This window comes from Rhodnius prolixus, unplaced genomic scaffold (genome assembly GCF_049639745.1).
Source record: "Rhodnius prolixus isolate KJV_2025 unplaced genomic scaffold, Rpr scaffold_5, whole genome shotgun sequence".
NCBI classification, from domain to species: Eukaryota; Metazoa; Arthropoda; class Insecta; order Hemiptera; family Reduviidae; genus Rhodnius; species Rhodnius prolixus.
Genome location: NW_027411624.1, coordinates 42,685,978 through 42,701,653, shown reverse-complemented (window position 1 = coordinate 42,701,653; position 15,676 = coordinate 42,685,978). Strand labels below are relative to the sequence as shown.

General features: G+C 39.0%; 1 protein-coding gene across 5 annotated transcripts in view; it reads right to left on the bottom strand.

Annotated features, from left to right (window-relative positions):
• Positions 1-1,869: 1,869 nt before the first annotated feature.
• Positions 1,870-15,676, bottom strand: part of LOC141458916 (E3 ubiquitin-protein ligase RNF19B-like) — a 216,553-nt gene continuing 202,746 nt past the window's right edge. For 4 of the 5 annotated variants that reach the window (XM_074137497.1, XM_074137498.1, XM_074137495.1 and 1 more), the window contains 3 exons: positions 15,140-15,262; positions 14,859-15,001; positions 1,870-6,405 (listed from right to left, as the gene is read on the bottom strand). In XM_074137497.1, the coding sequence (XP_073993598.1) occupies positions 6,258-6,405; positions 14,859-15,001; positions 15,140-15,262 (414 nt within the window). In that variant the 3' untranslated portion in view covers positions 1,870-6,257. The remainder of the gene's footprint in view (positions 6,406-14,858; positions 15,002-15,139; positions 15,263-15,676) is intronic. The other variant, XM_074137499.1, reaches the window with a different exon arrangement.

The window sequence follows — 15,676 nt, the reverse complement described above, 5'->3', positions numbered from 1 at the left end:
ACTCAAAGGAAATTCATCCATAAATATAAAAGAAATCACTGAAACTCATTCTAGTTAATTCATGGAAATATACAATACTTCTTTTCATCAAACTTTCACTTAAAATCGCCATTTATTTTTAAACTGTATATTAAAAAAAAAAACAGAAGAAAACCCTCAGTTGATCCTAAAGTATAACAGCAAAGTTCAAAATAAAAATTTCTGGACGTAGAAGGTGGGAAGGTTTCGGATTCTATTTTTAAATTTTCTGTTTTATTTTTTGATTATTTGGCCAATAATCCTCTCTATTCTCATTAAATGACGTACCATTTTATTTTGTAGTATACTTTACAGTTTTTTGGAACCCTAACTTACCTCTGGCTAGAAGTTAGAGTTACGTTAAAAGTGGCTCTTTTCTTAAAATACCATAACTACTTCCAGATATCCATTTCGACAGCAAGCAATCTGTGCTCTGATCTCTTTGATTACTGTCCCAGTTATCTGATTGATAAGTTACTACGTTTTTAAGACTAAAACAAGCTAACTAAAACTAAAACATGACGAAAGAAGTAAAGAAATATTCTGCCGAGCTTTCAACATAGGGACTAAGTCATTTTTAGAGCTTATGCTATTGACAATTACAATACTTTTTACATTATTATAAGGGTGTGTCTTCTGTCCTGTTTACAATAGCACAAGCTCTGAAGATGACCTGTCTCTAGGTCGAAAGCTCGGCAAAAAATAAAAAAATAACTGAAATTGGCAGTATTCTTTCTTCCTTCTAGAATAAAGAATCAATCACCAAAAAAAAAATGCACAATACTATTGACATAAGTATTATAAGTTCTAAAATGAGATATCCCTCTATATACACTGGGCCAAAAAAGTCTGTGAACACTAACCTAAATTTTATTACTTTTATTATTATCTTAGTAGAAACTTCTTTTATTTTCAAATGAAATATACTATTCGATAGAGAGAAACCAGAGTTTTCATTTTATATTCAATCTTTTATTTTTGTTCAACAGGAATATCACAATTACATGTTTAACAAAACAACCCCACTCACGAATGCAAAAAAAGTCTGTGAACAGCTGAATAAATGTGTAAAAACATTAAGATAACAAACAAAAAAATGATTGAATAAAGTTTCAAAGTTCTCTATTGTATTGTAGAAACCACTACAGTCAGTTTTGTGAATAAATAATCTAATTAGTATACATTTAACCACTAATATGGAAGTTCCCAGACCAATTCGTGAACTTATTGTGAAATTGCGAAATGAAAGAAAAAGTATTCGAGAAATAGGGAAGATAGTTCAAAAAAACCCTTCAACGGTGCATAATATAATTAAAAAGTACGGAAATGTGATTAGTAGGCCACGCAGTGGACGGCCACCAAAACTTAATTCCTTTCATAAACGATTCATTTCAAGAAGAACCCAGGACAAGCGCTCAAAAAATCAGTCAAGAATTATCAAGTGATTATGGTGTAAGCGTAACACCTCAGACAATTAGAAATAAATTACATGAATACGATTATTGCGGTCGAGTCCCGAGGAAAAAACCTTTAATCAATAAAATAAATAGTAACCGCCGATTGGATTTCGCGAAAGAATATGTTTCTAAGCTTTCTAGTTTCTGGGAAACCGTAATCTTTTCAGATGAGTCGAAATTCAATGTATGTGGGTCTGATTGACGACAAAAAGTGTGGCGAAAAAGAAATGAAGCTATGAAAATGAAAAATATGAAGCCTACTTTTAAGCATGGGGGAGGCAACATTCTGGTGTGGGGTGCATGAGTGCTAAAGGAGTGGGCAAGTTAGATCTAATAATGGTATGATGGACCAATATGTGTATGTGGATATATTAAGACGCAATTTAAAAGAAAATTCAAAAAAATTAGGGTTGGAGGGAACGTTTGTCTTTCAACAAGACAATGACCCGAAACATACCGCACTAAAAACTCGGGAATGGCTTTTAAATAATACACTCTGGCGCCTAAACACCCCTCCACAATTGCCAGACCTTAACCCAATAGAACATTTGTGGGATGAAATCAGCCGCGAAATAAATAAACGAGGAATAAGAAACCGTGAACAACTAAAAAACGCTATTTTAGAAGAGTGGGATAAAATTCCAACATTGACGACCACAAAATTATTAGGATCGATGAAAGCTCGCTTGTTGGAAGTGATTAGGAACATAGGAGGTCCTACAAGTTTTTAAAATTTATAATTCACGTACAATGTGTAAGAATGATTTATTTCTGCAAAGTGTTCACAGACTTTTTTTGCATTCGTTTGGGGTGTTGTTTTGTTAAACATTTAATTGTGATATTCCTGCTGAACAAAAATAAAAGATTGAATATAAAATGAAAAATTCTGGTTTCTCTCTATCGAATAGTATATTTCATTTGAAAATAAAAGAAGTTTCTAATAAGATAATAATAAAAGTAATAAAATTTAGGTTAGTGTTCACAGACTTTTTTGGCCCAGTGTACATAGGTACAAATATATATACATTACCGGGTCTTAGCCAGACATTTCAAAGAAAATGTGCTTAAGTTTTAAAATACTTCACCAATCACTCGTGAATTGTGATGATAATGTTTAATCCGTACTTGCGCATATTTAGACAATAAATAATCTTCTGAAATTGATGAAAAGGATACAAACTTTTCTCTAAGAGGGTTGATAGTTCAGAAATCTTGAATATTCAGTTAAGAAATAGCTTTTATTCGGTTAAATATAAACAATGGCATAATTCTGTACAAAAAAAATATTCGAATACCCTATACAATAGAATTTACAGGAAAACATAATATAATTTCTCTTCATTCGTTTTAAATGCCAATATGCCTATAGTAATCTTTTTTTTTTCGTAATATTTACATTAATTAGACAGCTGATGATAGTGATTGAATTAGTATTAATGATAATTTGCATTATTTTGAAGAATGACTTCTTAGTGATGAAAACAAAACAAAAAATCGAACGAACTCAAATTCTGTAAAAAATATAAACTCGTCTTTGTGTTCTTACAAGATTTTGTCCTGATGAATTTACAAACATGTTTTTTTTTAAAAGGATAATATATTTTCTAGTCATAACTATTTTGAATTCATTTTTTTTTCAATGCAAGTTCAAAGTTCCAAAATGTATTTTTAAGTTCTCTTTGTCTTCCAAAAAACAAAAAATTGTCAAGGCTGTTACAAGTTGTAGAAAAATCTGCCAGTTAATTCTTGAGAAGAGAATTTACCGTTTTTCTTGATCATGAAGATATATATAAATCGTTGATGGTGGAAAATTTCGGTAAAAGTGTTAAACTTGCTTGAATTGAGTGAAGTATAATATGTTCCCTGAAACTTGTTAAATGAAATTGCTTTGACACCCAGGAATGGCAATTTCTAACTGCTGCACCCCAACTCTTTTTTAAACTTGCTGGAGGGCCGAGGTTACCTAACAGGACTGGGTAGGGTATATATTTATATAAATTCCCTCTCCGTAGCAGATCCTCAAATTTTTAATTTAGGATTTCTTTTCGGAATAAGTGGGGCGCGAGTGCATTAACATGTGTACTGAATTACTGACTTTCCTCTATCTAAAACTTCCCTAATAAGCATTGGGATTCCCTTAATCTAGGGAAGCTGTCCTCAGAATTTCTGAGGACCTCCCCCCCAAGAAAGTCATTAACTCTAATTGGCTCCCTACTCTTTCATCACACACACACACACAAAAGGGAAGTTTAATATGATGTTAACTTCAAGTTGTGCATTATCGATGAAAACTCGATAGTGGAAATTTGTCCACATCCCCAATACTTCCCCTCCTCTTATCATTTCAAAAAGAAAGTAAAAATCAAGTTGTCGACTTTTCTGAAAATTTCATAAGTTTAACAGTTAAAAATCACCGAATTTAATGTAAAGGAGTCTAATGACTAATGACCAATATATGTTTAGTTGCTCTTAATTTTAAATAAATAAGATCACCCATTCATCAAAGATATTCAACAAATACTTAATTTTTTTTTATTACAAATCAAGAAGGGTCAAAATAATTATTATCTTTTTTGTCCCCCTATCGGTGGCTGTAAAAACAAAAAAGAAAAAACAAATAAACAAAAAATAATCTTACAATATAGGCTAGGCTTTTAAGTTTAACAAGAATAAGTTTAAAATCAAATAGTAACATATCTTTACAAATTACATTAAACAATTTCATTGGAAAAAATAATAATAATTGTTAAAAAATATTGCACCTAAAAACTTAATGTTATTAAAGAATATTAGCAAGAAAACTATTATTCCCTTTTTTTTTTTATGGCAACACTGTCAATTATTTTTTAACAATATTGATGGCAACAATTTTCTGTTAAAAGTGAGAGTGAGTAACATGAACTTTAAAGTTAACAAAATAAAGGTAATTACCCGATATGCCTCATTTAAATACAAATATTATTGTATTTAAAAATTATCCATAAAATTTTTATTTTGGGGAATTTTGTAGGCAACTTTTTTTTTTTTTCAGGGCAGCTGCAACTGTTTTTTTTTTTAAACATGGACCAGTGGCAGTACACCATTAAGATAAACCCTGAATGCGGTGCCCTAATCAGTACTGAAGGCTTCTAAATACCTCATAATTTCAAATTAAATCATCAACTAGTTCTGTAACTTTCGATTAGAAGGAGTTCAATCTAAGCTTCCACATAATCGCCTACATGTGGGCAATATGTATAACTTAGTAAAATATCTTTAGCAGGATCTAGTTAGGAAAAGGATTAATCGTTCTGTGGTACAATAAACTAAAAAGAAATAACATTAAAAAGAAGGTAGCAGTAATTAAATCTATTATAAATCTTTTTAGTAAGATTCGTTTGATCATTTCAAGAAAACTGCTGATCATCTGTAAAAGTACTGTTTATGTGAAAGTTTCACTTCATTGATTACGTGAAATCTTGCTATAATCATTGTTTTCCAAATTAAATCAAGAACGACTCTTCTCCCCCCAAATGGGGGGGAAAATCCTTGTACTTTACAAGAAATGGGAGACATTTCTCTCCTAGTGGATCATCTAGTTGGGGATTTTGTAGGCAACTTTTTTTTTTTTTCAGGGCAGCTGCAACATTTGAGGAATTTAAACCTATCAATCTTTGATCTAATTGAATATGTAACCAAGTACACCCCCCACCAAGAGTATATTTATCAGAAATTTTTTTTGAGACGAAATTTGTAGATTTCTGCAGGGCAAATGAAAAACAAAAACATTTTTAGAGAATATAAACAAAAAAAAAAAAAAAAAAAAATTTCTACGAAATTGAAAATTGGTAAAAAGCGCTTGGGGCCACCAATAGTAGACCCTAACCTGGACTCTTCACTTTTTTTTTAATACACATTAAATACATAATTCTTTTTAAGAAAAATGAAATGTTCTTTAAAAATATGTGATACATTAGTTTAATGTTTGAACATTGTTACGATATACGTTGCAGCAGCCAACCAATTAATAGGTATATTTTTTAAATACCACTTCATTATTTTATAGCAAATTGTTTTTATTTTTTTTTTTATACAATTAATATTTTCAAAATACTATACAAAAATTTTATTTTTGAACTATTTCATTTCTTTTTAAATTAAAGAAAATGAACAATCTTAGGGACTCATTTTGCAATAAAAAAATATATTATGTATACTTCAATTTCTTGTTTTTACTAATGTTTTTAATCAAGTCCTTATAATGCTAGATTATACAACCCTTTATAAAGAATTTGCACTTAAGGAAAAACAAAAAGTGCAAAAAAAGCTCGACCGATTTTTTTTTACATAGTAGTAATTTTCCCCTAAATTTATGTAAAACCTAAAAATAATAATAAATCTTTTTTTTTAACCAATTTAATACATTATAAATTTATTTATATACTATTTATTTTTTGACACAGTTCGTATTGACATTTAATTAATTTATTAATAAAGCGAATTGATCACAAAAAAGAGATAACATATATTTTATTATATAATATGATAAGTTGCCCTTTTTTCTTATTAACGCTTGAAAGGAAAATCTAATTATATTATTTTTCTCTTTCATAAAACAAAGAAAAAAAGAGAGAGAGATAAGAAATATAATCACAATTATTCAAACGAGGAGTTTTGACACAAATTATGCCGCCAACTGTGTGCATTTTTGTTTTTATGTTGATTAAATTTAATGGAAAGACAGTAAAGAATTTTTTTGATTTTCTTTTTTCTGTGATATTTTTTTTATATTTATTATTATTTTTAGTCCTGTATAGAAACAGTAACAGAATCTATTGGTTCTGGTATAGTTGGTAAAAGTGGAGGACTGTCAAGGTTTGTGGTACTGCGAGGTTGTGGAGTATAGACTTCATCGGCTATCTGTTGGAAGAATTGACTTCGTAGCGATGACCTGGTAGGAAGAAAACAATTTCAAAGTTATTTTACTTACAAAATTAGCAAAGTAACTTAAGTCCCACCCACGGATCCACCACAGCTGAAGCTATTTTGCACAACTTCCAACGGCAACATGCCTTTGGTCAGTCCTGGTTTCGTATCTGCCGAGTTAATAGTTTCTTGTTCGCTTAAACCGCTAGCTTTCGCACATCTTCGACGGCCACTAATAATGCCCGGTGATTTCTGATTTAAATACTAACAATAGTTAATAACTTAATGTAAGTGAAAGTGTGTGTCTTACTACCAAAGCCTCAATCTCATGCTTGTGAATGACTGACACAGGCTGCCCAATTTTGACGACCGGACGAAGTTCACCGACAGTGCAGTCTAACAAAATGGATCTGCTGCATGATAAGTACCGGAGGGCAGTATCGATGGTGTAAATTGCTGCCTAACAACCTCCTTCAAGTTTCAGAAAGTATGCGGAACTGGGGGGTTACCAAATTAAGTGCCTGTGGGAAGAAAAGTGCCTAAGTACTTTCAGCAACTGGTATAGTTCCATTTCCAGCTATACACTAGCCCTGGTATTAGATCGAAATATTTACATTCAACTGCAAAAAAAAAAAAAAGGGTGGATCTTCTTCACCAGCCATATTGTCAGCAAATTTCCATATATCTGCTATTTCGTATTGTTGTTACGTATCAAGGATATCTTAGCTTAGAAAATTGAATAATAATAATAATATCCAGCTGTTAGCCCTTAGATTTTCTCCTCCCAGGAGCCTTACAGCTCACTGTCCAATGATGGACACATTGTTGTCCGGAGAACACTGTCGTGGTCTGTTCCGGTGCACTGAGAAAAAAAGCTCCGGGCGCCAACAACCTAAGATGTTGGTTGGCGCACTCCAGTGGTTAATGCACTAGATTTTCCAAGTGAAAACCAAAACATTCGTAATTAGCTGCCAGACCTTACATCATAGAAAGTAATATCTATGGTAGATTTCAGATTGTGCAAGGTATCTCTAGGTATCTGCAGCAGAGTGTCTCATAACAGGCAGCTATGTGTTTAGTTACGACGAATTATCTGAAAAGTCACAACCACATCGCAAAGCTCATCACTTGACAGCAATAGTGCAGCGTGGTTATTTTACCCGGCTGTAGCCGGGGCGAATATTCAAGTTCTTATCAATATCTCCCTCTAACGAACTCTTACAAATATTATAGTAACTTACTGTGACGTGTATTAAAGTATGAGAACTTATAAAAATTAAACACTTGTAACGGGGCACTGGAACTAGTTGCTATGCTTATGGTTACAGCTGTGTATTTTATTTGGAAAAAAAAGGATTTTATTTATTTTTGATTCATTCTGAGTTGGGACTTGCTGGAAGTAAGACAAGGACAAAACTGTTTGGAAAACCCTGTGTTACCTCTTGTTGACCTGCGAGTCTTCTCGTCTACGGCCCTGCCGTAATTGATGTTATTAAATAATTTATTAAAGAATTTATCCTGTGAATCTATTCTGCTTAATGGTAAGATTGGCTATCGTTACTTTAGCTTATGTCAAATAGTTTATTGGTCATATCTCTCTGTGAGTGTGTGTGCGTAAGTGTGTGTGAATGTGTGTGTGTGTGTGTGTGTGTGTGCGCATAGAATCATTGCTCAAGTAAGTGAGAATAAGGAAGAGTCAGCGGCTGGCCTACATTGGTGTCAGGTGTGGGGTATCGTTGGAAACCCGTACCGAGCTGTTTGCGGTAGCAATAATAGCGTCGCGTACTCTTATTAATAGTACCTCTGAAGTATGGGTGACGTAAAGGCTTTAAAGGAGGAGGTAGACCTGCTGAAAGAGGAAGTTCGCAGGATGAGCTCCCAAAAGGAAGCAGCAAGCTTTTCCTCCGATGAAGGGGGGGTTAAACGAGACCTTTCCCTACAATCGCTAATCATGCCTTGGGGTGGGGACATATCAGATAGGCCTATTGATCAATTTTTGCAGAATTTTGCATTAGTGGCCGAAAGAGGCGGGTGGTCAGAGGCGGATAAACTTATGGTATGTCGCCTTAAACTAAAAGGGGCTGCAGCGGATTGTGTGGCTTGTCGACCGGAGTTATTGCTGCCCACGGCGACGTTTACTGACCTGGTTGAGGTGATTAGAACTCGCTTTGCGAGAGAGGCCACGCCTGAGCAAAGGCTATTGGAACTTAACTCTCTTGAACAGCTGTCGGGGGAAGATGCGCGTCAGTTTGCAGATAGGTGTCGGCATGTTGGTGGAAAAACATTGCCTGTCAAGGCGTCAGTGGAGGAAGCGGGTTGGGCTAGAGCTCAGCTCGAAAGAATCCTTATGGCTGCCTATATAAAAGGGCTAAAAGGGGAGCCAAGTCGGCAGCTACAATACGACCCCCCGAAAACGTTTCAGGAAGCGGTGGCTCGGGCTTCGCGTATTGAGCAAGTGAAAGTGCCGTCAATTTCTCCACGGGAAATAGGGGCAGTGCGAGGAACTTCGGGTCTAGAAGGGAAGACAGCAGTTGAGCCTCAACGATCTGGAGGCGTATGCTTCCTTTGTGGGAGACCGGGTCATTTTGCGAAGTCATGTGGTCGGAGAGGAAGAAGAAGCTTTGGGTGGAGTAATCCACGCATTGAGGCTGGGCCCTCAAAAAAGGAGACCGTCTGTTTTGTCTGTGGCCAATTCGGACACTACGCACGGGATTGTGCTCGACGAGCTACCTTAACAAAAGGCAGAACTTGTTCTACGGAGGAAAACTGGCACCCAAAAGCGGAGGGCTCGACCGATGGCCCAACGTCGAACGCCCGTTAGAAACAAGGGCCCCTGTCCTGGTGCCAAGTGTGGCAACGGGGAAGTCTAAGGGAGTAACAATACCTGTGTTCACAGGAAAGCGCCGGTTGGAATTACTTGTTGACAGCGGTTCAGAAATTTCCATTTTAAAACAAGCGATTCCGGAATTGGTAGTCAAGCAGTCCCGTATAAAAGCAACAGGAGTTACGGGGAGTTCGGTACCCATTATGGGTGAACAAGAGCTGGAGTTCCTTGTAGAGGGGAGCCGGGTGAACCACACCTTTGTGATCGCCGAGGTAGCCACTCGCGGGGACGGTCTAATGGGTTGGGACTTAATGAAGAAACTAGGGTTGGTTGTAGACGCTGGCCGAGGTCAGATCACAATTAAACCAAGGAACCCTTCCGTAGCTATGGTGGAGAATGGCTGCAAGGAGGAAGCATCGTCCTACGGTAGGGATAAGCAGGGGAGTAAGGGGAGGGACCCTAACTGGCCTCGAGAGGGCAGGTTAAGTGAGCTCGGAGTGAAGGTAGCACGATGTCAGAAGATACCGGGTCACAGCGAATGCTTAGTAGAGGGTAAAATAGCCCACGACCTGGAAGGGGACATTCTTTTAGAGCCCTTGGGGTCAATCGAGGGGGGCTTGAGGATAGCGAGAAGTCTAAACCGGGCTGAAGGCCGCCGGGTTTGGGTAAGAGTAATAAACCTGACTGGGTCAGATGTGAATGTGGGGAAAGGACAGTGGGTAGCCACTGCGGAGAGGATAAACTTAGATAGCGCATCATCTCAAGCGGAGATGGTTGGTGCCGTGGAACAGAAAGTGGTCCCGGAGGGAAAAGTGGAAGCCGAGTGGGAAGGGAAGTTAAGCCATTTGGCCGAGGGAGACCGCGATAAATTGATGCAAGTGCTACGCTCGTACATACGAATCTTTCTGGAGCCTGGGCCAGAAGGGTGCAAGTTACCTGTGTATCACAGAATTAAAACAACAGAGGAAGGTCCCGTTATCAAGCGTCCCTACCGGGTTCCCTATAATCAGAGGCCCATTGTGGAAGAACATCTCCGTGAAATGCTAGACAAGGGGGTAATTGCACCGTCAACAAGCCCATGGTCTGCCCCGATTGTGTTGGTACCAAAGAAAAGTGGGGACGGCACTTGTAAATACCGTTTCTGTACTGATTTTAGGGGACTTAACAAAATCACTAAAATAGACTCCTACCCACTACCACTAATAACGGAAACGTTGGAGAACTTGGGTAGAAGCAGGTACTTTTCAACAATCGATTTGGCCAGTGGTTATCACCAGATCCCTATCCACCCAGAGGACTGCGAAAAAACAGCTTTTACAACTATAGGGGGCCATTTTGAGTATAAACGGATGGCTTTTGGTCTGGTTAACGCGCCAGCGACGTTTCAACGTTTAATGGACCAATTATTGGCGGAAATCAAAGGGGAGGAGTGTCTGGTCTACATGGACGATATAATTATCTACAGTCCCACCCTCGAAGAACACTGTCGCCGATTGGGTAATGTATTGCATCTCTTAGAGCGTGCGGGGTTGAAAGCTAATCTAGGGAAGTGTGCTTTCGCACAGCGGGAGGTGCAGTACTTGGGACATGTTGTATCTGCTGAAGGCGTAAAACCAGATCCTAGCAAATTGGTGGCCATCAACTCTTATCCTACTCCTACCTCGGCAAAAGAGGTAAAGAGTTTTTTGGGTCTTGCGGGATATTACCGCCGCTTTATAAAGGGGTTTGCGGACCTTGCTCAACCACTTACCTCATTACTTAAGAAGGATGTGATGTTCACCTGGGGCAAGGAGGAGCAGTCTGCGTTTGAGGTTCTGAAGAGAACACTGTGCTCCTCGTCAGTACTAGTATACCCAGATTTTAGAGACAGCTTTATATTAGCGACTGACGCTTCGGGGATAGCGTTAGGAGCAGTTCTCTCCCAACTATGTGAAGGGCAAGAAAGACCAGTGGCGTATGCTAGCCGTCAACTAACTCCAGCTGAGCAAAGGTATTCCACCACGGAAAGAGAACTGCTAGCAGTGGTCTGGGCCACAACACAATTCCGCTGTTATCTTTTGGGTCGAAAATTCAAACTCGTCACAGACCATGCTGCTTTAAAGTGGATGCTGAGCCTGAAAGACCCTTCCGCGAAATTGACACGGTGGTCTCTAAGATTATCCGAGTTCGTGTATGACGTAGAACATAGGCCCGGGATTAAACACCTTAACGCTGACGGATTGAGCCGAAGGGTCGCTTCTGCTTTCGAGCCAGAGTCGGTAAACGAAATCTGGTGGGGTACGGGGGAAAGCGACCGGTTCGTGAAAGAGCAATCCAAAGATCGCTGGTGTAGCCAAACTAGGAAGTCCTGGCCAGAGAAAACATATGTTCACGAATCCGGGTTGTTATACTGGACAGATAGTAAAGCTCAGAGAACCCAGTGGCGTATAATGGTACCAGCCAAACAGCGGATTCATATAATCAAAGTCCATCATGACGCGCCCTGGTCCGGCCATCCCGGTATAGAGAGGACTTTAACTCGTATCAAGGAGAATTTTTTTTGGCCCGAGATGGCTAGAGATGTTGAGCTATACGTCAAAAGTTGCCACTCTTGTAATGAACGTAAGACACCAAGTGGATTAGCAGTACCACTGGGCCGAGTAGCTGGAGCTACTTATCCCTTCGAGTTGGTCTCCCTGGACGTAGTGGAGTGCCCTCTAAGTAGCATGGGAAACCGCTACCTTCTTACTATGGTCGATCATTTCACTCGGTACGCAGAGGTGGTCCCGATGAGAACGCAAACGGCTGAAGAGACTGCCCGGGCATTTGTCCATAATATTATTCTGAGACATGGGGCTCCTCGTCAGGTTCTGACCGATAGAGGTACAAATTTCCTATCCCATTTGTTTAAAGCAGTCTGCCACGTGCTGCACATAAAGAAGCTACAGACCACCGCCTACCATCCCCAGAGCAATGGAATAGTGGAGCGTATGCATCGGACACTCATCGAATCTCTCTCCCACTTTGTTAGAAAAGATGGCCGGAATTGGGATCGATGGGTGCCATTTGTTGTGATGGCGTACCGCTCCACTGTTCATTCATCAACAGGGTTTACTCCTCATTATCTGTTATATGGGCGAGACTTTGAAATGCCGTTTGATTTCCCATATACGAGGCAGCAACAGGCGGCATCTGTGGAGGAGTATGTGACGCAATTAAAGGAGAGGCTCTCCGCGGCGTATGCCCAGGCCAAAGAAATCGAGACTAAAGCCCGAGAGTCGTGGACCCGTTCTTATGACTCGGGGAAAAAGGACCGGGTATTTCACGTAGGCGACAAAGTGTATTTATTGGAGCCGGCCATACCACAAGGTCAGGCGAAAAAATTTTATAAACCTTGGTCGGGACCACATGAGATAAGTGCAAAAATCTCTCCCTGCGACTATGAATTGGTTTTGAGTTCAGGGGGTCGATATGTGGTGCATGCCAACCGGCTCAAGCCTGCCTATGAAGCCAGAGGAGACTATGGTAGGGGGCAAGCAAATGACGCGGTTCACCCCTCAGGAGTTTCGGAGGAGACGGCCACCTCAGGCAGTACTCCTCAGGCGGATAATGGGCAAGGGCTGGGAGAAGACTTGAGTGAAACCCCTCTCAGAGTTTCCCTAGCACCATCCACACAGAGTGAGGCGGTGGAAGAGGGAGGGGAGGACGCTTCCGAGAGTCCCGAGTCCACGGTGGGAGAAGCAGATTCATCGTGGCACCCAACATCCGGACAGTGGGGTCCAACAGAACCCCCAAGGTCTCCTTATTTGTTACGTGGTCAAGAGAGCGAACAGGAATCTAACCACAACATTCCTTGGGAGGTTAGAGTCAATCTACGGCCGAGACGTCGTCGAGAGCGCATAGATGAATGTAGATGAATGAGGAATAACCACTAGACTCCATTCTCTTATCAATCACCCTGATTGGCCCCAAAACTATTTGAATAAGCGTATGGAGCAAAAGCCAAAGAATTAGTATTGATATGGATAGGCATGTGAGGCCGGTAGGGGAGTGGACGGAGAAATGGCCGTGGCGGAAATGAGAGGACCCATAAACCAAGATGAAAGGGAATGTTTCTCGAGCGGAATACCAGCAAAGAGAGGTCTTGGCAACTCAGGAATCCAGCCTAGGTTCCTAATCTGCCAGCCATTTAAAACAGGAGTGTCTCGGAGCAGAAGAGATTATTGAGCTGAAGAGTGCCTCGCGGAGTCGACAGACGTAGGCGCCATAAAGGAAGGCAGAGGCTCAATTCCGAAAACGTAACCGAAAGGGCGAGTGGCGTGAAGAATTGAATCGGGAGAGCAGCGACAGAGCGCGCAGGACCATTCAAATGGTAGAACAAGAGTAGCCGTGGAGCGATAGCTTCTCCAAAGGTTCCAAGATGGGGAAACTTGCTCACCAACGGGACACACCTACATGTCATCCACTGCGAAGACTTGGGCCAGGAATATTCAAGGGTCGGCTGCCCATGCGGAGTGGAATCAGGAGTGGACCAGCACGCGGTAGGAGCGGCAGAGTCGACAACCTCCCCGAGGCTTGAAAAGTGGAGTCCACTTTTCTTCAAAGGGGGGGATAATGTAACGGGGCACTGGAACTAGTTGCTATGCTTATGGTTACAGCTGTGTATTTTATTTGGAAAAAAAAGGATTTTATTTATTTTTGATTCATTCTGAGTTGGGACTTGCTGGAAGTAAGACAAGGACAAAACTGTTTGGAAAACCCTGTGTTACCTCTTGTTGACCTGCGAGTCTTCTCGTCTACGGCCCTGCCGTAATTGATGTTATTAAATAATTTATTAAAGAATTTATCCTGTGAATCTATTCTGCTTAATGGTAAGATTGGCTATCGTTACTTTAGCTTATGTCAAATAGTTTATTGGTCATATCTCTCTGTGAGTGTGTGTGCGTAAGTGTGTGTGAATGTGTGTGTGTGTGTGTGTGTGTGTGCGCATAGAATCATTGCTCAAGTAAGTGAGAATAAGGAAGAGTCAGCGGCTGGCCTACACACTAATACAACAAAACACTGTACAATATCAGAACTGTTAATAAAGATCCGGGAGATGTCGAAGCTAGCCTTCTGACCATCAATAACTCTTATCAAGCAGAATCAACCGTAGGTAGCGACTTCTTGTAAACAGTTTGATTGCGACGACAGGTAGCGATATGCTAATACATTCTGCGGCCAAAAGAAATTATATCGCAACAAAGAAAGACTAAAAAGAAATATTCTCAGCCTTATGTCAAGAAGGATTAACATTCAAAGGTTGATACAGGCTCCAGTGTCGTTTGGAACTTAACCCATCGCGTGGGTCAACTATAATGAGAGATTACACAGAGAAAGCTGTGCTTCTGAACTTCTGCAGCATGAAAATTAAGTGAAGCTTAATGGAACACGTTGTTGCTACATCAAACTAGAATATTGGCTAATGGCCACAGGCATAGGCCAAAAAAAAAAAAAAAAAAAAAAAAAAAAAAAAAAAAAAAAAAAAAAAAAAAAAAAAAATAATAATATCCCGTTTCTGCGTGAAATATTAATAATAAAAAAAATAATATTAAGTTTTTTTTTTTATATAAAAAAATCATTATTTTTTATTCTCATTAGTAAATAATTTAGTAATTATTTGGAAAAATAAATACTTGGAAGTCAAAGACCCGTCTTCATGTTTTCGATGTAGAACTGAGCCTGACGATGGTGCCTGGCGATCGATGTAGCTAACGTTTTTATCAAATCTAACTCTCTCCGGAGTGCTTGCTTCTTCAATTTCTTCTTTAAATGGTCCCTAAAAAAAAAAAGGGAATACAGTGTTGAAAATCATATCAACAAACCCCCTAAATTGAATCTTCATCTATCAAATTATAATGGACAAGATTTCATCCGTAAGTAATGCAATAATAAAGTTTAAATAGAAAATACTTACGAACTTATTCTTTCTTGTACCACCAACTTTTCTATAAAAATTCGAGCCATTGTCATCCCAATAAGCTGCATTATTTGATGATGAGGTAGCAGGTGGCGTTGTAGAATTTGGTTCCGAGTCAATCTTAAAAGATATATTTTTTTATTTATTCGTTTTGATAGTATTTTTTATTATTCTATCATATTTCAAAACTGTGCAATTCTGATTGGAATTTAAAATGACTAATATGTAAATACGAGGGTCGTTTGAAAAGTCCGTGCAAAGTCAGAGAGATAGCACTACTGGCGCGTATCGAGGTTATGTTTAGTTAGTAGCATCTCTTGGAAGAACACACACCAAGTTTCAGCCAGATCGGTCTATTTCTTTGTGTTTGGCATTCGTTTGAACCGAGGAAGTCGAGTGATTTTCAAAAAATGGACGAAAAAGAATTTCGTGTGTTGATTAAACACTACTTTATGAAAGGCAAAACGCCTCAGGAGACTAAAGAGAAGCTTGATAAACATTATGGTGACTCTGCACTTTCGATTAGAACAGTTT